This window comes from Bidens hawaiensis, unplaced genomic scaffold, assembly GCF_021521415.1.
Source record: "Bidens hawaiensis isolate Kalapana, Puna unplaced genomic scaffold, B.hawaiensis_p1.1 tig00035875_1, whole genome shotgun sequence".
NCBI classification, from domain to species: domain Eukaryota; kingdom Viridiplantae; phylum Streptophyta; class Magnoliopsida; order Asterales; family Asteraceae; genus Bidens; species Bidens hawaiensis.
In genome coordinates, this window is record NW_027496236.1 from 138,573 (window position 1) to 162,101 (window position 23,529).

At 35.8% G+C, this 23,529-nt stretch overlaps 2 protein-coding genes across 2 annotated transcripts; one reads left to right on the plus strand and one right to left on the minus strand.

Annotated features, from left to right (window-relative positions):
• The first annotated feature begins 630 nt into the window (after positions 1-630).
• On the plus strand, positions 631-1,431 carry LOC143587776 (chlorophyll a-b binding protein 16, chloroplastic-like). Its single transcript, XM_077068962.1, has one exon. It carries the CDS (start codon positions 631-633, stop codon positions 1,429-1,431), a length of 801 nt encoding a protein of 266 aa, XP_076925077.1.
• A 703-nt stretch (positions 1,432-2,134) lies between these two features.
• On the minus strand, positions 2,135-4,542 carry LOC143587791 (uncharacterized). The gene is made up of 4 exons (XM_077068978.1): positions 4,532-4,542; positions 3,570-3,716; positions 3,059-3,165; positions 2,135-2,310 (listed from the first exon to the last, which is right to left on the minus strand). The coding sequence occupies exons 1-4, from the start codon at positions 4,540-4,542 to the stop codon at positions 2,135-2,137; spliced, it is 441 nt and encodes a 146-aa protein (XP_076925093.1).
• Positions 4,543-23,529: the final 18,987 nt, after the last annotated feature.

Consider the following 23,529-nt stretch of genomic DNA (forward strand, 5'->3'; position numbering starts at 1 on the left):
GCATGTAACATAAATTTTTACAAAGTTATTGATTCTCATGGGTAATGGTGCATTAGTAAACAAATGTAGCACAAAGCCACAAACTACAAGTTATTGTTGCATGAGAATTATCCACGGCATACACAAAAATGTGACCCAAAACATATGATATTTTATTATTTCCAGCCGTTCAGAAAGTAAAATTTATAATTTCCATGGTTAGCAATTTACCATCAAATTGGTGGAATATTCAGGACTTGTGGACTACAGAGCTGCCAGGTGTAAACGCTTTATAGCCAGATATGTAACAATATAATCTATAATCTACATTTAAAAAAAAGAAATAAAAAAAAAGAAATTATAATTATAAATAATTAGACCTAAAAGATTAATTCCTTGTCATCTGCTCACAATATTGATTATGTTACTTAGAAAATAAAAGAATTAAAATAAGGCAATTTGATTAGAAGAATTTATAGAATAAATTTGTGATTAAAACAAAGAGATATTGTATAACCAATCACAATGGAGATAGAGATATTTCAAGATAACAAAGGCTTACCCCTTTCACCCTATAAATGAACTCCCAAACTGCCTGCATCTTCACAACTCAAAACATCAAACACATCTTCTTACTTCTTACGTACTTCAATGGCTGCTTCATCCATGGCTCTCTCATCTCCTTTCACCGGGAAAGCCGTGAAAACCGCTCCATCCAGTTCTGAAATTTTCGGAAACGGACGGGTTTCCATGAGGAAAACCTCAGCACCCAAGAAGGTTGCACCATCAGGAAGCCCATGGTACGGCCCAGACCGTGTCAAGTACTTGGGCCCATTCTCTGGTGAAGCTCCATCATACCTTACTGGTGAATTCCCAGGTGACTACGGTTGGGACACTGCTGGGCTTTCTGCTGACCCAGAGACATTTGCCAAGAACCGTGAGCTTGAGGTCATCCACTCCAGATGGGCCATGCTCGGGGCTCTTGGGTGCGTCTTCCCAGAGCTCTTGGCCCGCAACGGTGTTAAGTTTGGTGAGGCCGTGTGGTTCAAGGCCGGGTCCCAAATCTTTAGCGAAGGTGGGCTTGATTACTTGGGAAACCCAAATTTGATCCATGCACAAAGCATCTTGGCCATTTGGGCCACCCAAGTGATCTTGATGGGTGCGGTTGAGGGATACAGAATTGCTGGTGGGCCGTTGGGTGAGGTTGTTGACCCGCTATACCCCGGTGGTAGCTTTGACCCGTTGGGCCTTGCTGATGACCCGGAGGCATTTGCTGAGTTGAAGGTGAAGGAGCTCAAGAATGGTAGACTAGCCATGTTCTCTATGTTCGGGTTCTTTGTTCAAGCCATTGTGACCGGAAAGGGACCATTGGAGAACTTGGCTGACCACCTCGCGGATCCTGTTGCCAACAATGCCTGGGCTTATGCTACAAACTTTGTCCCCGGAAAGTAAATGTATCGAAATTTGATCATGTAAAACAATGTGTGAATTAATATATGGTTTTTTGGGCTTTTTAGGGTGTTTTCTTTCTTATGGTCACTTAAGAATTGTTAAAACTCATAAACTGTATACAGAGAAATAAAGTGTCCCGTCTCTAACAGAGCCAAAAACGAGCTCGAGCAGAACCTAAATTGAAGTTCATCTGATAAATGAGCTCAAGCTTGAGTAGGCTAGCAATCCTAAACAAGCCTGAAGCCTGTAATTTACATAATTTTAATTAATATAACTAATATATAACTACACACAAGTAGTATTAACTATTATATATGTTAAATCATAATTATAAAAAAAATAAGTTTATACATATATAATTACTCATGAGCCAGACTCTTTTAGACAAAAGAGTTCAAACTATACCAAGCTCATTTGGGAATTTCCCTTTATTCAAAAATCAAAATGAGCTGGGCTTCGAGTTTGGCACATTTAAACTTACCCTCTAGTATGGCCAATCACAAAGGGGGTTCATTAGCTGGTACATAGTTGAAATAAACATTATTTTATAGGTAAAATAGATACAAAAAAACCAAAGATCTCCTCTTTTGGTAAATTTACAACGGGTTGGGTCATTTTAACATGTATAGTTAAATTATTGTATGCAATTACATTCCTACTCATAACTTTGTATATATAAAAAACGAAAACAGAAACAGAGAGATCAGAGTAGTTCTAATTTCCAGTCAAATTCTAAGTTAATGCAATCAATTGAACCTTTTACTTTCTGCAGTGCTGCATTTCTGTGTTGCAGCAAATGAAGCCCGCTATCGTCCTTCATGTTCCTTTTACGCGTCATTTTACTCGACACACTCTTCCATTTAAACTCAAACTTGCATGCTGCAACACAACAAAACATTATTAAACTAATGTTAGATGTTACTGATCATCAATAAATACACACCACAAGTGTGCATATCTACGCCCTGCTTGCGGTGCGCGCATATAATGTATATATGTGTGAACCCTCGGGTGGGCAAAAGTAAAAGTGCACTAATTTTGACGTTATTTTACTAATCTCGTGAAAATAACGTTAAAAGTGGCGGAAGGTTAATCAGGCATCATGTGGTGGCGTTGATAGCCGAAAGACAAGGGCACATGCACCAATCAGCCGGTGTCCCTGATGATTGAGTGCTATGTGCCTTATGTCCAAGGCTTGATGCAAAACTACTATCGAGCCGGGGGTCTCACCGGAAGCAGCCTCTCTATCCCTATGGGATAGAGGTAAGACTGTCTACATCTTACCCTCCTCAGACCCTACCATAGCATTGCTATTGGTGGGATATACTGAGTACGATGATGATGATGATGATGAAGTGTGCATATCTAATATCAAAAAATGATTTCAACTTTATGTTTAGCTAATCTTTTTTTGCCCGTCTGACCCGTCACACATAATATAATACAAGAAGTCAAATCAACTCATTCATAAGTAAATGAGTTAAAATTCAAACATCTATCTAATGGTTGTGATCATAAACTTGTAAGCAAAAGCACAACAAGACTCGAGTCCATATGTGTGTGCATATATACTTGTAAACTTTTTTGCATAATAATAACAGAAAAGTGTAACGGATTAGATGTTTACCTTCACTTTTACTTTCAAAACCTTGAACGATGCACGCACAAAGCCATGGTCTTCCAGCTTGTGTTGCTTTCGCACCACCGTTTACTTCACCATTATGTTGTTTCAAGCTGCAAAAGAGAAATCAAGTATAAGAAAATCAAGACATCTACATTAAATCATGAACATATCCTTTAATTTGATGCAATAGTGTCTAATACATACATTAGTAATATACTAATAACAAAAATTTGTTATCATTTGAATATGGTGTGGGACCTAATTTTTTTTTATCATTCAACTACAACAAGTTAATGTTTCACATAATATCTTGGTCAAAATGGGTTCAGGTCAAAACCAACCTATATAAAAAAGGTTCAATTTGGTTTGAATCAATCTGGCAACAAGAGCCCGTTTTGACCCGAATCCATTTCAAAATCGGCCCGTGCGACCCGACCATATCCATATTCTAAAAATGGTAAAAACCCTAGAACCTAATTAACAAATCACATGAATTGAATGGACAAACAATTACCGGCGAGAGAAATTGTTGGTGACGCCGAGGTAAGTTTTGATGGGGGGATTGGTTGAGAGGATGAGATATACGGACCAATTAGATTCCGACGATGAAGAATTTGATGATGAAATTGGAAGTGATTTATGGGAATGGGGTTTGAGGGATCTGAAGGCCGTTGATAGTAAGTAACCTCCTCGTCATTCAGGATGTTGTTGATCTCCAAAACTGGAACGCTGTTTGATCCAGGTGGGGGTTAGAGGTAAAATAAAAAACCCGGTAAATCTTATGAACGAGACCTGAACGTTACTTGTGTTTGGGATTGCTTATTTAGGTGTAAAATGACTTTCTTTTTTTCCCCTAAAAATGAGGGTAATGGGTCTTGAGATTTACAGGGGTGTAATAACTAAATCAAATCTATTAACTTAATAAGTTAAATATTTCTAACTTTTTAAAACCCATTTATTTTGTTATTTTCATAAGTTAAAATCCATAAGGCCTTACGGTTTGTCTAGCACCTTATACACCTTATTAAATTTTTAAAAAGTTTATAAGTTATAAGTTAGATGAAAATAAGGAATGTCACACCCCAACCTACGGCGGAATATGCCGGGGCGCAACATAATTGTATCATAGCTCAATAGACATTAAAATAAATCCACGTGTCAATATCTAAATTATTACATTCATATTATTCGAGTACGCAAAAGCACAAACATTGTTTCATAGAAATAAACATAACAATAGTCTTTAATTTATCATGCATCCTAAGGTCCAACTACTCTTTAATCCCTTATTTCTTCATCCAATATAGCTACCTGCGCCATGCGGGAAAATACATAGTTTGTCAACATAAAGTTGAGCAAGTAATCACGGTTCTTTTGAATACATATAATATAAAAATGACAATTCCTTGCGATAATATGAAATACTACAACTAGCATAACAACAATATAACAATAATATAAAAGTTGTCTTTTTACTCGAATCCCATGGATAGCGAGCTATTTCGACGGCGTATGATCATACTAATGAGGATGAGGATGAGATACCAACCACTAAAACATAAAATAAACACATAGTCACATTTGCATGTATAACTAATTGAGCAATATCATATAACGCAAATAGTGAAATTGTAGTGAAAAATGATTTAACACATAACGCCTCCAAAATGTAAAACGGTAAAAAGGGGGATGTAAATTACTTACCTTTAGTGAGTGGATTAGTGAGGATGAGATGATGATATAAGTTAAGATAGACCGTTGTAACGCTCCTCGGAATACGTAAACAAAATCGCCTAATTGTTAATGATAGCGTTAATTAATTATAACGAACTAATTATAAGGATAGTATTAAACGAGGAAAAGAATTAATAACAATTTGAGATTTCATGAGATATTATTAGTTTCAATGCCATTATTGTATTTTAATCGGTTTGAAATATATGGGAGTCGTTTAGGGTTTAGATGCATTATTTATTGTTATTATAATTGTTGTTATTATTATTTGTGTTAATACTATTATTTGGTAATTACCAAAAGTGATATATTTTATTCATATTTATAATTTTTAAGTAAACGAATTTTACTAATAATTAAACAATATATATGTGTTTAGTGAAGCATTAATATTAATTATAAAAATATTCGGATGTACATAAACCATGGGAGAATTTTGTTCGGACCCTTGAACTAGATCGTTTTAGTACTATAAATAATTAATAAATAAATAAACATGAATAAATAAATAAAAAAATAAAATAATATTCATTTTATAGTGTTATAAGCATATATATGTATGTTTATGTGTATATGAGTATACATACTTATGACACAAAGCCATGCCAAAATAACACTTCGAGGTTCAGTTTCGTTAAAACAAAGTTTATTTAATATTATATTATGATTATAATAAAAATAAAACAAAGATTTCAGCAAAATAAAATTAAAATGAAAAACCGGGTCCAGGGGGTTCGAACCCGCGCCTGGACCGGTTCCCGTGACTTATCCTTCACACACCAACCACCATGCCGGTGTGTTAGTTTGTTAGTTTTACCAGTTCTGAAAAATATATGCAGACGCAACCAGCACCCAAATTCAATTACAAACCCTAGATCTTAAATCCGTTGATTCATTCATGGTATAGATCTTAAATCCGTTGATTCATTCATGGTATGTTAAAATTGGCTTAAGTTTTTGTTAATGGATCAAAAACAAACTAAATACATATTTCAATTACCGTTTATGGTTGCGGATTGAGGGTTAACGAGCAACAACAGTTCATGACGGAGCTTGAGTTCGTTGATGGTATTGACGACGCTATCAACTGTAATTGGGTTAGGGTTTTGATTCGTGATGTTGTAGGGATTGTGTGTGCAATTTTAATTGAATTCTAGACGCGTTTATATAGTGTTTCATTACCTAGGTTAGCCGCGGGTTTATAATCGCAATTAGATGTGATTTTGATTCGTTTTTCCATGAATAAAACGTCGGTTGGACGCGTTTTTGATCAACAAAAGATTTGGCAATATCAATTTTGTGATTACGCTCGTAAATTACGGCTCAAGAAACGGAATGGGGGGGGTATTGGCGACGGGTTAGAGAGGAAGAAGGGAAAATAATATTTTATTATTATAATCTGAATACAATTGCAGATTGGTCCTTCATCTTTTGTGGTGGGTGCAACAATGGTGAATTGTTTAGTTTAGGGGTTGATTTGGCAATTCTTAGATAGTTTGAATAAATATAAAAGGAATAATTAAATAAAAGAAATTTTTTTATTATTAATTTTAACAGACTACGATCGAGTCGGGTACAAAACATGAAACAGAAAACCGAAATATTACAAGGAATCCCAAACACCCCCTTTATTTAATCGTATATTTTCTTAAACATATCATATGAGTGAGCATGAAACCCGTTAGGCTTAAATGAGAAAATAAACTGATAAGACCAGACCGATTTAACCAATAACCCGACAATTTAGCTTCAGATTTTTTTGGTTTAGTTTTGGCTATACGTCTTCCAGACCTATTTAATCCAACAGAACCAAACTAGCCATAGTTTATGTTGCCCACTATTTATAGGAACATTAAAGCTTATATCAGCAATAATCATCTTGTCCCAATGGTATTCACTACTAGAAACATTGAAATTTGATCGACAGAAATTTGCACGTCAGAGAAAGTCTGTCGGTATATTAAAGGGAAAATTCCCAAAATAGTTAATTTTAGAGAGAAAGCCCAAAATAGTCTTTTTTACTCAGAATTTTTTAAAATTTGGACTCTCTAGACGCATTGGGAAAATATCCAAATAACTAAAGAAAGTTAGGGAGCAGACCAGATTTGGGGAAATATTGAAGGAAAAGTCCAAATTCTTTTGAAATGTTGGAGGAAAAGTTCAAATTTTTCATAAACTTTTTTTCCTCAAAAAACAGTGTCTCAAGACTGTTTTTTTATGTTTCCTATATTTTCTGTCCATATTTTTAAATTATAGGAAAAAGAGATTTTTAAATCTCGTATTGAGAGACGAGATTCTACCACCACCACCCACCGTTCGCCTTCTACCACCACCACCCACCCACCCACCCTTCGCCAACACCACCATCCACCCCCACCACCCACCCACCCACCGTCCGCCACTACCATCGATCACCACCCACCACCATCCATCACCACCACCACCGTCGATGGATTCTCGTGTTCGGATTACCGGACTTTACATTCAAAGCGTTTTCGAGGTGAGTTAAAGCTTTACCAGCGAGTATACTACGCATTCCTCCGACATCAATCGATAACACACAGACTTTTCCTCTCTGGTTATTCGCCGGAACGCCGTCGTCATCTGCCGGCGCGGGAGAAGTAATCTTCCGGTTTAGGTTTCCAAAGCTTCTGTTGCTTGTAACCGAATAAGAATTTTCTCTCGAGGATTGAAAATATCTCGTAGCTGAGCGTATTGGTGTCGATGCTCGGTAGTGGTGGATGGTGGGTGGTGGAGATGGATGGTGGTGGCGGACGATGGTGGTGGGTGGTGATCGATGGTTGTGGCAGACGGTGTGTGGGTGGTGGGGGTGGATGGTGGTGGTGGCGAACGGTGGGTGGTGGTGGTGGTGGATGGTGGCGGTAGTGGTGGTGGTAGAAGACGAATGGTGGGTGGGTGGTGGTGGTGGTAGAATCTCGTCTCTCAAGACGAGATTTAAAAATCTCTTTTTTCAAGAATATGAAATTATGGACGGAAAATGTAGGAAACAAAACAAAACAGTCTTGGGAGACTGTTTTTTGAGAAAAAAAATTTAGGAAAAATTTGAACTTTCCTCCAACATTTTAAAAAAATTTGGACTTTTCCTTTAATATTTTCCCAAATCTTATCTACTCCCTAATTTTCTTTAGTTATTTGGCTTGCTCCCTCATATTTATTATTTTTTCCCAATTCGTCTGAATAGTCCAAATTCTAAAGAATTATGAGAAAAAAATTGTTATTTTGGGCTTTCTCTCTCTAAAAAGGGTTATTTTGGGAATTTTCCCTATATTAAACTTGGGTAGCGTTCTTAACGATTACTGATGGTTTATTAATGGAACACCGATGCCCTTTCTCCATCTACGTGTCAAGTTTAGGGATGGCAACGGACCAGGTTCGGGTTGGGTATTGGTAATCCCATGCCCATACCCGATTGTAAAATCGTGTCCCATACCTGGCCCATTACCCGTCGAGTATTTGTCGGGTAATTATCCGTCAGGTATCGGGCATATCCACGGGTATCCGGTATACCCCAAGTACATTTTTTATCATTATAATTATTTTATACCTTTTTTTCATATAACAGTTATTATAAATTTAAATATAATACACTCAATACATATAAGCGTGACAATAAATAAATAATATCATTGTATATATATATATGAGGTTTTTACATATCTCCCCTTATTAACCTTCTTAATGACAGATTTACCCAACACTAAAATTAAATAACATATTTCCCCAAATCATTGAAAATGACCCCTTTACCCTCTTCTTTCATTAACCAAACATAAGTTTATATCTCTTCTTCCATCCCTCCATCCCAATAGAAATCCAATAAACACCATCTGGACAACCATGGCAACACCATCTGCACGGCGCACAGCGCACGACGATCGACGCACGGCCACACCACCTGGAGAAGCCAATCACTCGGTGCACGGCGACACCATCTGGAACACCACAGCGCACGACAAGTTTTGTAGTCTTCTAGCACATATAATGTTTCTAGCAATTGGTATGCGTATTTGGAGTCAAAATACGGGTGTTGTGTGCTGTGTAACTATGTAACTATTTGATTTAGTGGTTGGTATTGATTTTTGTTGAAGTTTTTTAGATTTAAGTTACTATAGATCGAGGTGGTTGTTGTTGGTTTTAGTGGATTAGGTTTTAGGATAGAAGTTGAGTCTAGTTTGGTGGTGAATAATATATGTATTTAATGCTATTATGAGAGATATATGTAAATACTTCTTTAGTTAGTTCATTAAGGGTAGAATAGTCATTTAATTAGCTAATTTTAATGAAATTGGTAAATATGTAATATATATGGGTTAGGACGGGGAAATATGTTATAGATTTTAAAGGTTGGACATATATGTAATAAACTAACTTAGGAAGGGGAGATATGTAAATGACCATGTATATATATATATGCTTCGCAACCTATGGAATACAAAGAATTTTTCGGGTATATGGTTCGGGTAAACAGGTATGTGTTTTCGGGTAATCAGGCCAAGTATCATCTAATCCCATACCTAACATGTGCCCGCGGAAATTTTTAAATCCTAATACCATACCCGGCCCATACCCATCAGGTTTCAGGTATACCCGTCCCATTGGTTTCAGGTTTTGGGTATACCCGTCTGACTTTTTTGCCATCCCTAGTCAAGTTCTTCTGCCATACTTACCCCGGCAAATTACTAAGGGATAATTCTTTCTAGTTTAAGTTTCTTTACTGATGAATCCGTTGTTGGTAAGTTGATTTTTAAAGATTAAAAATTACAATTTTTAAAATTTGTCACAATGACTATTAAAAAAAACCCATAAATAAAATTTATTTCCCTGAAATATGTTTACAAGTTCCTAATTTTCAACTTACATGAGAAAACTACAATACAAACTGTAAGGACTTGATTTGTGATATTTGTCAATTTCGGGTTATTTTATACTTGTATTCTTAATGTAAACCTGACCCGTTTTGTATCCCGAACCTTTCGATATTATCAAAATGATGAATTGTATGTTAAATATTTGTTTTATAGTTGTTGGATAAAAAAAACACCCTTTTCGGTTCTTAAAATTCCCCGAAAACGCTCAAAACGAACTCCAGGGACTAAAACTACCAAAATGGAGACTTGAAGAACCCATTTGTAGTTTGTGCTTTCTTGGGTCTATAACCAACCCATTTTCATGAAACACCCTTTATGAAAGACCCATTAAACTTACCCTATATATACACACCCATCTTCTTCATTTGTGCTTGCTCATTTCTTCATCTCTCTCGAATTCTTGAATTCTAAGGTTGTTCTTCATAAGCTAATCTTTCATTTTAACTAACTTCTCAATACTTAAAGCTTGATGTTACAACATATATATAATATACACTCCTTGTTTACCTTCGGTCTTTCATTTCTCTGGTCTCGGTCGGTTGAAATGTCGGACTAGTAAGGCAAGGTTACATGGAGGACTTTGTAGTCCTTGTTTATATATTTAACAAATCTAACCATATAACTTGTTATACTTGCTTAAATTCTACATATTTTAGTTTATTTTTCATATTTGTCAAGTTCCATGGTATTGGGTATGTGGTGACTAGCCTCGGTTTCATCCCGAGTTGAGAACCGAACCAAAAACCGAACTTTTGTTTAAAAGCATTATTGTTAACTTTTTGAATGTAAAACTTGAGTATTATTATTTATAAGTTATTTTACAAGTTCCATGGTAATTGGGTATGTGGTAACCATCCTCGGTCTTATTCTGAGTCAAGGACCGAACCAAAAACCGAACTTTTGTTTAAAAGCTTTATTGTTAACTTTTTGAATGTAAAACTTGAGTATTATTATTTATAAGTTATTTTACAAGTTCCATGGTAATTGGGTATGTGGTAACCATCCTCGGTTTTATTCCGAGTTAAGGACCGAACCAAAAAAACCGAACTAAACCGAGTTCACTCGCTTAAGACACACAAGTGTGTTTTTAGCCACCAAAACTCATATTTTTCTTTAAGATTATATTTTAAATCAATTTTAGTTAATTTATAAACATACTTGGCATGTCGGTAACCAACTTGGTCTTATAACAAGTTCGAACCGATAAGGTCGTATACTCGCTTAACGAACGTTAAGGTTCTTCACAATAGAACTACATACTTGGTTAAGTCTATTTTGATTTTATTGAGTTATCTCATAACATTTATTATTTTGGGAAGTTAACTGTGAGCTTGGTCAATTATCAAGTCTCGAACCGACAAACCCGAACACTCCTTTAAACCTCGTTTTGGTATTCTTATAACCAAAGGTTTTGCAATATCGCATTTTAACCCACATTATTACTTAACATATGTTGAGTAAAAAAAGAAAAAAACTAATGAATAGAATACCGAGACCCGGTTTCGAGTAAACTTATTTTACAAAACTCGTTTCTTTAATTTCTCAAAGATTTACTTTATTTATATACTTTATTTGTCATGTATTTTATTTTAAACCCTTCCAAGACTACCTACTAACATAAGACCCGTTTAATATAGGTCTTGCTCGTTAAACCGATCTCTCCGATTATTCACGACACTACCTTTCAAGTTACTTGTTAATGTGAGTACTTTTTCATCCCCCGTTTTCCATCTTTCGTTTTGGGGGTGGCATTGCATACTTATTCAAATTCAAATGATTTATACTTGAGTCTTAAACCACAACACGTATTGTATATGTTTACTTAAATAAATGCTCGATTTGGTGTTATATGCTTTACATGATTATGTGCAAATTCTTGAATGCTAAGGCGGGTAGCCTCTTGAATGCTAAGGCGGGTAGCCTCATCAAAGTATGATCATACGTAAATTCCGAGTATATATGGTATCCCCATATAGAAAGGTGTCGTCAATGTATTCTTATTGATGATTTCATTATTGTCGTCAATGTATTCTTATTGACGGTTTTATTATCTAAATTGTTTCTATTATTTATTGTTTTCATATACTAGTTGTGGATTTCATACTATATACTTATTGTCCAAAATTATGAAAATTGCGCACCAACCTTCGTGTTGACAAACTCTATTTTATGCAATGTTACAGGTTTGATGTTAGCTTGATTGGATTACTTGAAGAAACTTATTATCTTGGCTTTAGGATATTAGAAAATAAAAGAACATAGTTATTTGTTTATCTATCTATTTGGCATTTTGTATGAACAATTGTTGTGTTATTTATGATGATATGGATTTAAATGAGTTGTTTAAATATTGTAACTTTATAGTGTCATTGTGCAATGAGCAATCATGACGCGCCTCGACGTTGCAGCCTTCATTGGTTGGGGTGTGACATGATTGATTGCTCGGAAATCAAAATCGTATTTGAAAAAGTCATTTAATGCGAGAACTTATCAATGTGCGAGAACTTCTCAAGTAATAGAAGCTAATGTGAAATTTGGGTCTGGTGCAAACAACTCATGTGTTACGAAAACCTAAGTTTAGTATAAATAGTCGTTTGTTTTTCATTTGTGAGGTTAGCTATTGATGATATTATCTCTATAATTGTCACACCTTTGTACTCACTTTGATATCAAAAGAAACAACTTTATATTTGCTTACCTTGTTCTACACCTCATTCCATGTTCATATCACTTGATGTTTTATTGATTCCGCCTTTTTCATATCTCAGTCAGTCAATCTTGTGGTATCAAAACTTAGAACTCAATTAAGATAGCTTCGGATTGACTTTTACATATTTTTGAACATAGATGGAAGCTAGAGTGCTTATAGATTGATGTTCTTAGTTGTATTTGTTGAAAATTTATGTTAAATGAATAGATATTTTATTTAGTGAAATATTAATGAAATTCTTAATATGGTGAATTAAAAATAAACTCTTGGGTAGAGTTTTATTTATGTCACTTAATGATATTTATTAGTGTCACACCCTGACCAAAAGCGGCGGAACATGCCGAGGTGTAACGATTGTCCATAAGTACATGACACTAATTAAAGTGACATTATTTAATAAACTCATTTCATTTCACAACATCAAAAATGTCACATAAAAATTATCCATAAAATATCCATAAACAAGATATCACAAAATATGGCAAATTTGATATTGTTCATTTTTACTAATATCCTAAGGTTTTTGATGTCATTTTTTTCACAATCATAAATCAACCAAGATGCAAACCTGCAACATTTCATAAAATAAAGTTTGTCAACACAAAGATTGGTGAGCAATTCATAAGTTTCCATCTCACAACAAGTTCATAGATGGTTTCCACATGTCCAAACACAAAAGAACTTGTATAATAATGTACAAATAAAAATACTTTAAGTTTTACAACCAAAAGTTAACAATAAAGTCTTTAAACAAAAGTTCGGTTTTTGGTTCGGATCATGTTTCGGGTTAAGACCGAGGTACGATTCTACAAACCCATAACCATAGAATTTGTAAAAATGATTTTAGAAATTTAGATCTAACAATAAGTATGTTTAAACAATTATTTAACAAAACTAGTAACAAAGTTCGGTTTACGGTTTAGAGCTATTTACGGTTAAACCGAAGCATAGACTCTTAAAAACCCATAACCATGGAACTTGTAAACATGACCAACAAACTAAAATAAGCAAGATTAATATGTATGAACAAGTTATATAGATGTATATATATCAAGGACACGAAGTCCTCCATGAAGCCTTGCCTTATGAGGTCCGAAACCTCACCGACCGGAATCGGAGAAGTAACTACCAAAGGTAAACAACGGGTGTATATTATATATATGTTGCACAACCATAAACAAGTATTAATAAGGCTACATAAACTAATTAAGATGAAAGACTAAAAACCTTCAAGAACACTTAAGAAGATAACCTTAAATCTTTAATGTTTGAGAGAGGTTTTTTTTTTGGAGTTGTAGCAAGGGAAAATGAAGAGGAAAGGTGTGTATATAAAGGGTAATGTTGGTGGTCAAATATGGGTGTGAGACACAAGAGTTTTCATGCAAAATGGATCAAGACAAAAACACAAAACAACAAAAAAAAAATAAATAAATAATAAATAAATAAAAATAAGATGTTTTCAAGACCCAACAAGTGTGAAACAATATTGTACCATAAATCCATCATTTTGATTATAACATAAGCTTCGGTTTACAAATCGAGTCGGTTTACATAATAAACAAATACAAAAACGAATACAAACATGACCCGAAATTGACGAATGTCACAGTATCCCCTACTTTTGGAAATTTCGTACTGAAATTAAGACGAAGACGATGCTGCGAACAAATGTGGATATTTCTCTTTCATTTTGTCTTCTCGTTCCCAAGTGAATTCCGCGCCGCGCCGTGATTCCCATCGAACTTTGACTAACCGAATACGGCTGTTGCGATCCATGATCTCAACGGGTCGTTCAACCTAGACCATCGACTCATCGACATGTACTTCGTCGAGAGGTATATGGAGATTACCCTCGGCTAAGCACTTTTTAAGTTTTGAAACATGAAATGTCGGATGAACACCGGTAAGTTCTTCCGGTAGTTCGAGTCGATAAGCTACTTTTCCAACACGCTCAAGGATTTTAAAAGGACCAACGAAACGAGGAGCTAGTTTACCCTTCTTTCCGAAACGGGCTACCCCCTTCCAAGGAGATACTTTTAGAATGACAAGATCGCCAACATTAAATTCGATCGGTTTTCGCCGTTTGTCGGCGTAACTCTTTTGACGACTTCTAGCTGCTAGGAGGTTCTTACGGATTCGATCAATAACGTCGGTGGCTTCTTGAACCATTTCGGGTCCCATGATTTGAGTTTCACCGACTTCGTTCCAACTAATCTGAGAACAACATTTACGACCGTAAAGAGCTTCGAAAGGAGCCATCTCAATGCTCGAATGGTAGCTATTGTTATAAGAAAACTCAATGAACGGAATGTGAGATTTCTTGAGAGTTTGTATTGTACGTTCGGATTGACCGTCCGTTTGAGGATGATAAGCGGTGCTAAGATCGAGACGTGTTCCCAAAACTTCTTGAAGTGAACGCCAAAAATAAGAGGTATAACGAGCATCACGGTCAGAGATAATAGTCAATGGTAAACCGTGTCGGCACACGATTTCTCGAACATAGATTTGAGCAAGCTGCTTGACAGAATACTTCTCGCGGATCGGAATGAAATGAGCAGATTTGGTCAAACGATCGATGATCACCCAAATGCTATCGTTGCGCTTTTGGGTGTTGGGTAATTTAGTGATAAAGTCCATAGCAATGTCTTCCCATTTCCAAACGAGAATCGGTGGTTGCTCAAGTAGACCAAAGGTCTTTAATGTTCGGCTTTAACTTTTGAGCAAGTAAGACATTTAGATACGAATAACGTTACGTCCTTTTTCATACCCGGCCACCAAAAGGTAGCACGAAGATCGAAATACATCTTATCCGCACCGGGATAAACGGAATACCTCAAATTGTGAGCTTCGTCGAGTATACAAGTACGAAGGTTATCGTGATTTGGAACCCACAAACGATTGAGAAAGTACAAAAGACCATCGGGTTTGTTTTCGAGTTGAAGTTCTGCTCCACATGACATTTCGTCGTACATGTTACCTTCTTCAACGGAGGTACATTGAGCTTGGAAGATTCGAATGTGAAGATCGGTTTGAATGACAACGCTTAGAAGCAGAACGGATTTAACATTAACCTTTCGACTTAGGGCGTTGGCGACAATATTCGCTTTACCGGGATGGTAACGAATTTCGCAATCGTAATCACTAAGTAATTCGGCCCATCCTCGTTGTCTCATATTGAGATCTTTTTGGTCAAAAATGTGTTGAAGGCTTTTATGATTGGTAAAAACCACACATTTCGTACCATAAAGTTAATGTCTCCAGATTTTGAGAGCGAAAACAACAGCACCAAGTTCGAGATCATGAGTCGTGTAGTTATTCTCGTTGACCTTAAGTTGCCTTGATGCGTAAGCGATGACTTGACCTCGTTGCATGAGGACACAACCAAGACCTTGATGAGAGGCATCACAAACTATCACGAAATCGTCGTTTCCATTGGGAAGGGTTAAAATGGGAGCATTGCAAAGCATGTCCTTGAGAGTACAAAAGGCTTTTTCTTGCTTCGAACCCCAATCAAATGGTTTTCCTTTATGAGTGAGGGAGGTAAGAGGCAAAGAGATCTTGGAAAAGTTTCGAATGAAACGTCGATAATATCCGGCTAAACCGAGGAAGGATCGAATTTCCGTGGGAGTTGTTGGAGTTTTCCAATCCTTAACGGCCTCAATTTTAGCGGGATCAACATGAATACCTTTGTTGTTTACGATATGTCCCAAAAATTGAACTTGCTCGAGCCAAAATTCGCATTTGGAGAACTTGGCATAAAGTTGTTCGTTTCTAAGAAGTTCGAGAATGGAACGCAAATGATGCTCATGTTCGGCTTTGGATTTGGAAAAGATGATAATGTCATAAATAAAGACAATAACGAATTTATCGAGGAATGGTTTGCAAACGCGGTTCATGAGGTCCATAAACACCGCGGGTGAATTTGTTAACCCGAAGGGCATAACCAAAAATTCGAAATGTCCATATCGAGTACGGAAAGCGGTTTTTGAAATGTCTTCTTCGCGAACACGCAATTGATGATAACCTGATCGAAGATCGATTTTGGAGAATCAAGTTGCGCCTTGAAGTTGGTCGAATAGGTCGTCGATTCGTGGCAAGGAATAACGATTTTTAATGGTGAGTTTTTTAAGTTCCCTATAATCGATGCACATACGAAACGAACCATCCTTCTTTTTCACGAAGAGAACAGGAGCGCCCCAAGGAGAAGAGCTAGGACGAATGAAACCCTTATTGGAAAGTTCTTCGAGTTGGTTCGATAATTCTTGCATTTCTGACGAGGCTAAACAGTAAGGAGCCTTGGCCACGGGCATCACGTCGGGCACAAGATCGATTCGAAATTCAATCGGACGAACGGGTGGAAGACCGGTGACATCGTCAGGAAAGACATCGAGGAAATCACGAACAATAGAAATATCTTGGATTTTCCTTTCCTTTTTGTCTTTTGTCGCCAAGAGAGCTAGGAGCGGAGCATACTTTTGGCGTAAGTATTTTTGCGATTGAGAGCACGACATGAGATTAAGCCTTCTCGAAGTAGCTTTTCCGAAGACCTTAAGGATTTTACTGTTGACAAGCGGAATGCGAATGAATTTATCGAAGCAAACAACTTCGGCACGGTGCAAAGATAACCAATCCATGCCTACTATGACATCGAAACTTCCCATTTGCATCGGGATGAGATCGATGGAGAATTTATGGTTAGCAGGAACGAGATTACAATCGCGGACGACAGAATTTATGGTGATGGAGTTCCCATTGGCGACTTCAACAGAAAACGATCGGGAAAGCTTGGTTCGAGACACGGAAATTTTCGACTCAAATTTCAAAGAACTGAAACTTCTATCGGCACCCGTATCAAATAAAATGGAAGCCAAATGTTGGTTCACTAAAAACATACCGTTCACAACCTCGTTTGCCGCTTGAGCTTGATTAAAATTCATCATGAAAGCTCATCCTTGATTGCCTTGGTTGACTTGAGGTGCTTGTGGTGGTGGAGGAGGTGGTGCTTGTATGGTTTGGATGGGTTGGATGAGTGGTGCATTGAGTTGGGAAAGTTGAGGTTGGTAGGTTTGAACTTGGTAAGCTTGAGTTTGGTAGTAAGGTGCGGTCATGGTTTGGTTAGTAAGGATGAGGCGAGGACAATTGTTGCGGAAATGGTTAGGGTCACCGCAATTGTAGCAAGCTCGGGGTTGTTGAGGTTGGTTTGGTGGGTAGGGTGCATATCGGTGTTGAGTATTTTGGGGAAAAGTTCTTGGTTTATTTGGTTGGGTTCGTTGTGCGGATCGGCATGTGGTGTTGAGATGACCAAGTCGGTTACAAATGGTACAATGGCGACAAGGCATGTTTGGTGGGTGATGGAGTTGGCAAATGTTGCATAGTGGGGCGGTACCGGTATAGGGTTTTAGGGTTTGGGTGGAATTTGGGTTTGTTGTTGAGGTTGGGGTTGGGTAACGGCATAGTTTCGGTAGTTGGTTTTGGGTTTGTTGTTGTTGTTGTTGTGACGGGAAGAGTTGGAGTAGTTAATGGCTTGTGGTACGGGTTCAACTTTGGCTTGTGGTGCGGGCTCGGGTTTGGCTTTTTCGTTTGGTTTCTTGAGGGTTAGGGTACCCGCTTTCACATGATTCTCCGATAGCGCACCGGCTAGAATAATGGCATCCTCAAGATTCACGGGTTTGCTACTCATGACTGAGTCTCGGCTTTGCATAGGTAAACCCCCAATGTATTTGTCAAGCTCACGCTCAGCCGGGGTAACCAAATGAGGTACGAGAATGCTCAACTCGTGGAAACGGAGTGAGTAAGCGGCGTTATCACCACTATCTTGCTTGAGGTTCCAAAATTCCTCCTCAAGCTTTTGAAGTTCGTGTTTGGGACAAAACTTCTTCATCATGAGTGCCTTGAGGTCGGACCATGGAAAAGCCATAGCCGTTTTCGACCCTTGGAGATGCATGACACTACCCCACCATGTTATAGCGGTTTTTCTAAACATGCTTGAAGAGAAATTTGTCTTCTTCGCTTCGGGGCACTCGCTATATCTAAACACATTCTCCATAGACTCGAACCATTGCAACAAGGTAATCGCACAGTTCGTACCCCAGAATTCGGTTGGGTTGGCAATAGTAAATTGCTTATATGGGTAGGATACGGGTTTGGGTTCAACGGGTGCAACAACGGGTGGAGGAGGTTGGGTAGCTTGGATTTGAGTTACAAGTTCGGGAATCACAGCGGCCATTTGCTTGACGATAAAAGCAGCCATATGTCGGTTGGTGTTCTTGCGCGGTCTTAGTGGAGCATGCTAAAAGATTATAAAGAAATGAAATAAGTTTTAGGTAAAAATAAACGGATATGAGAGTGTATAAAATAAGAATAAGGTGAAGTTAAATTTTCTTTTTGATTGTGAATCCTAGAGTTAGTAAGGAGTAGATGTTAGTGTTAGATAAAATATAAATCTTTGTATTAAACAACAAACCGAAAACAATCGTAAATGATTTTGAGATTTTGAGGGGTTAAAGCTTAAAATTTTGAGATTTTGAGGTTTATAGAGTCGGAAAATCGTACATGAACCACCATGATTTGATATTCCAACTCAAAAAAAAATTTATAAAACACAACATTGGAGTCTAAACATGTGCATGAATCATCGCAACTTTTTCATGTTTTCGACTCAAATAACGATAATAACACCATAAATCGGGATACAACGTCATGTTAAAGCACTAGTCCACGAATCACCGTAGTTCTATTGTTTTGACACCGAAAAATTAGGATGGCGACCGGAACGCTCGCATTCGACTACTTAAAGTATTGACATGTATAACACGGTTTGTGGTCTAGAAAACGAGCATTATAATCCCACCATTCCAGGTAAGTAAATCACTTTCGATTCTTGGAATCTTTTTGTCAAATGGTCGTTTTATAATGTCTCGCTTCCTATGAGGGCTACGAACCCGGTATAAATACAACCTTTAAGGGATTATAAACAACGGGATTCAAGTTAATCTTGTAATCCATAAAACACAATGAAAATATACTTTTTGCTTTTTAAGGTAAGGATACCTTGGAAATACTATGAAAGTGTTTGTATGTGAAAATTTGGGATATTGGTGAATTTTAAACAAGTTTATAAATAATATGCGATATGAACAATCAAAATAGAGTAAACACGTATGAGCATACGTATAGGACCCTGAGCATAACAATACTAGGTCGTTACGTCTAACCACCTATCCTATTGTCAGGGCTCTGATACCAATCTGTCACACCCCGACCAAAGGCGGCGGAACATGCCGAGGTGTAACGATTGTGCATAAGCACATGACACTAATTAAAGTGACAGTATTTAATAAACTCATGTCATTTCACAACATCGAAAATGTCACATAACAATTATCCATAAAATAACCATAAACAAGATATCACAAAATATGACAAATTTGATATTGTTCATTTTTACTAATATCCTAAGGTCTTTGATGTCGTTTTCTTCACAATCATAAATCAACCAAGATAACCTGCAACATTTCATAAAATAAAGTTTGTCAACACAAAGGTTGGTGAGCAATTCATAAGTTTAATCATATTAGTATATAATAAAGATAGCCACAAAACTTGCATACGAAACGATAAATAAAAGTGGTAATTGGATAAATAGATATCGCTAAACACATTAGCGACACTTAGCTATAAGGGGATGCCAAATAGTCTAGGATTTTATAGTTATCGTTAATTGCATTACGTTAATGACACCTTGCTATAAGGGGATGCCAAATAGTCTAGGATTTTATAGGTCCACCAACCAAAAGCGATAAACACATAGGCATAGAAGCATAGAACATCAAATCGAGCAATTTTTTAGGTAAAGTATACAACTACGTTTGTAGTTTAAGATTCAAATATAAAGCATTTTGTTGAATAAATATGAAATGTCACCCCCAAAATAAAAGATGGAAAATGGGGTATGAAGTACTCACCTTCAAGTAGTAAACTTGAAAGATGATAATTTGGAGATTTGTCGGAACGACGAGTTTAACGCACAATGCCTAAAAAGAAAAGAAGTCTTGAATTTAGAAAGGTTGTCTTAAAGGTCTTCAAACAAAACAAATGTTGAGAAATGTAAATAATTAAAGTTCAAGGTTTAAATTGTAACTATTTAAGAATTTATAATAATAACCTTTAAAAATGTAAGTTTGCTCGAAACCGGGTTAAAGTATCTAATCTTAATATTTACTCAACCTATGTTAAGTAATAAGGTGGGTAAAATGCAAGAATGCAAATCCCTTTGGAATAAAGATACTAAAACGGTTTTTTTATCGAGTGTTCGGGTTGTCGGTTCGGGTCTTGATAATTGGTCAAACCCAAAGTCAACTTCCAAAATATAGAATGTTATGAGATAACTCAATAAAATTTAATAAGACTTAACCAAGTATGTAGTTCCATTGTTTTAGAACTAACAACGCACGTTAAGCGAGTGTTCGGTTTTGTCGGTCCAAACTTTGTTATGAGATCAAGTTGGATCCAACATTTCCAAGTACTTAAGAAAATATTTAAAAATCAATTTGTAACTATTTTTAAAGAAATATACAAATCTTGATGGCTAAAAAAAAACACACTTGTGTGTCTTAAGCGAGTAAGAATCGGTTTGATTCGGTTTCCATCTCACAACAAGTTCATAGATGGTTTCCACATGTCCAAACACTAAAGAATTTGTATAATAATGTACAAATAAAAATACTTTAAGTTTTACAATCAAAAGTTAACAATAAAGTCTTTAAACAAAAGTTCGGTTTTCGGTTCGGATCTTGTTTCGGGTTAAGACCGAGGTAAGATTCTACAAACCCATAACCATAGAATTTGTAAAAATGATTTTAGAAACTTAGATCTAACAATAAGTATGTTTAAACAATTATTTAACAAAACTAGTAACAAAGTTCGGTTTACGGTTTAGAGCTATTTACGGTTAAACCGAAGCATAGACTCTTAAAAACCCATAACCATGGAACTTGTAAACATGACCAATAAACTAAAATAAGCAAGATTAATATGTATGAGCAAGTTATATAGATGTATATATATCAAGGACACGAAGTCCTCCATGAAGCCTTGCCTTATGAGGTCCGAAATCTCACCGACCGGAATCGGAGAAGTAACTACCAAAGGTAAACAACGGGTGTATATTATATATATGTTGCACAACCATAAACAAGTATTAATAAGGCTACATAAACTAATTAAGATGAAAGACTAAAAACCTTCAAGAACACTTAAGAAGATAACCTTAAATCTTTGATGTTTGAGAGAGTTTTTTTTTTTTGGAGTTGTAGTAAGGGAAAATGAAGAGGAAAGGTGGTGTATATATAGGGTAATGTTGGTGGTCAAATATGGGTGTGAGACACAAGAGTTTTCATGCAAAATGGATCAAGACAAAACACAAAACAACAAAAAAAAATAAATAAATAATAAATAAATAAAAATAAAAAAAATATGATGTTTTCAAGACCCAACAAGTGTGAAACAATACTGTAACATAAATCCATCATTTTGATTATAATATAAGCTTCGGTTTACAAATCGGGTCGGTTTACATAATAAACAAATACAAAAATGAATACAAACAAGACCCGAAATTGATGAATGTCACAATTAGAGTTTATTTCTCAAATTAAGTGAGACATTTCACTCATCCATGTTTATTGCATAAACTAGGATAGTGGTACGTGTTACACACGGGTGAAAAAAAATTCAAACGTCATATATATATATATATATAGGGTTTGGATCAAATACAAATAAAATTAACATGCTAAACATGAGAATCAAGTAGAGTAATTATATATACAAGTAGAGTAATTATGTAATTACATCATAGAGTAATTACGTAATTACTCTATGATGTAATTACATAATTACTCTACTTGTATATATAATTACTCTACTTGATTCTCACGTTTAGCACGTTAATTTCATTTGTACGTTATATATATATATTTATATATATATATATATATATATTTATATATATATATATATAGTTATCATAAGAATTATTTACATTGTTTTCTGCAGAACCACAAGATGTAAGAAAAATATGTATAAATGGTGTGAATGAGAAACTGTATAAATATACAAATAATTGAATTGCTAAAGTAATAGTCATACTAAAAAAGGTAACAAAAATTAGTTATAAATAATTAATTGTAGGCAAAATCGTTTTTAAATCATTTGAAAGGAAATAGTTGGTTATGATTCTTGAAAAGATTAACTAGTGAGGTTATGATTCTAGAAAATATTAATTAGTGAATTATGTGGCAATTCTAGAGATGAAAACCTTGTAAGCTTATGTGGACACCTATTTGAAGGCCATGTGGATATCTTGTTTTACTTTAATAGTATAGTAAGAAGATTAGCATTAGGATTAAAATTAATTGATTAATTATGTGGAAATTATAAGCATGGAAAGTGGATGACATGGAACATTAGGTGGACACCCTAGGAGAAGGACAAGTTGACAAATTGGTTTTGCTTTAGTATATTAGTTAGAAGTTAAATTAGATTAGATTGTAATAAAATCAAAATAAATGTTAAGTTATGAATTCAAAACTTTAAATGTTAAATTTGATCAATGCTTATGTTATATATTGGTTTAAATGTTAGTTAGTATTAGGATTAAAATTAATTGATTAATTATGTGGAAATTATAAGCATGGAAAGTGGATGACATGGAACATTAGGTGGACACCCCAGGAGAAGGATTAGTGAACAAATTGGTTTTGCTTTAATATATTAGTTAGATTTGCCTAAAGAAAGAGAAGAGAAGTCTTTGAACAAAAAGGACGATCATAAAAAACAAACCATATATACTTCTATTTCCATAGAATATTGTAGAGAAGAACTCTCTAAACTTCATCTTCATATTATCAAGTTCTAACACACTAAAGTATCAAATGTAGCCTCGGGCGCGTAGCCTTCCCCGGCAGTACATACTGCTTCGGCCGTTGTACCCTAGGAGACAGACGTGTTATCTAAGTAGAGGCGCGAAATCTGTTTTAAGGGACCCCTTGTGTTGAACACGAATCCTCAGCCACAACCGCCAATATTTTATTTGTTTTTTTTATGATAGTCTAGGTGCTTAGTCAAAGACCAAATATGAT

What these genes read in the sequence shown, in the direction of transcription:
- LOC143587776 (XM_077068962.1), top strand. Translation starts at nt 631, where the DNA reads ATGGCTGCTTCATCCATGGCTCTCTCATCTCCTTTCACCGGGAAAGCC.
- LOC143587791 (XM_077068978.1), bottom strand. An exon ending in ACCAACAATTTCTCTCGCCG is followed by an intron (nt 3,166 to 3,569) that starts GTAATTGTTTGT and finishes TCTCTTTTGCAG; the next exon opens with CTTGAAACAACATAATGGTG. An exon ending in TTTTGAAAGTAAAAGTGAAG is followed by an intron (nt 2,311 to 3,058) that starts GTAAACATCTAA and finishes GTTGTGTTGCAG; the next exon opens with CATGCAAGTTTGAGTTTAAA.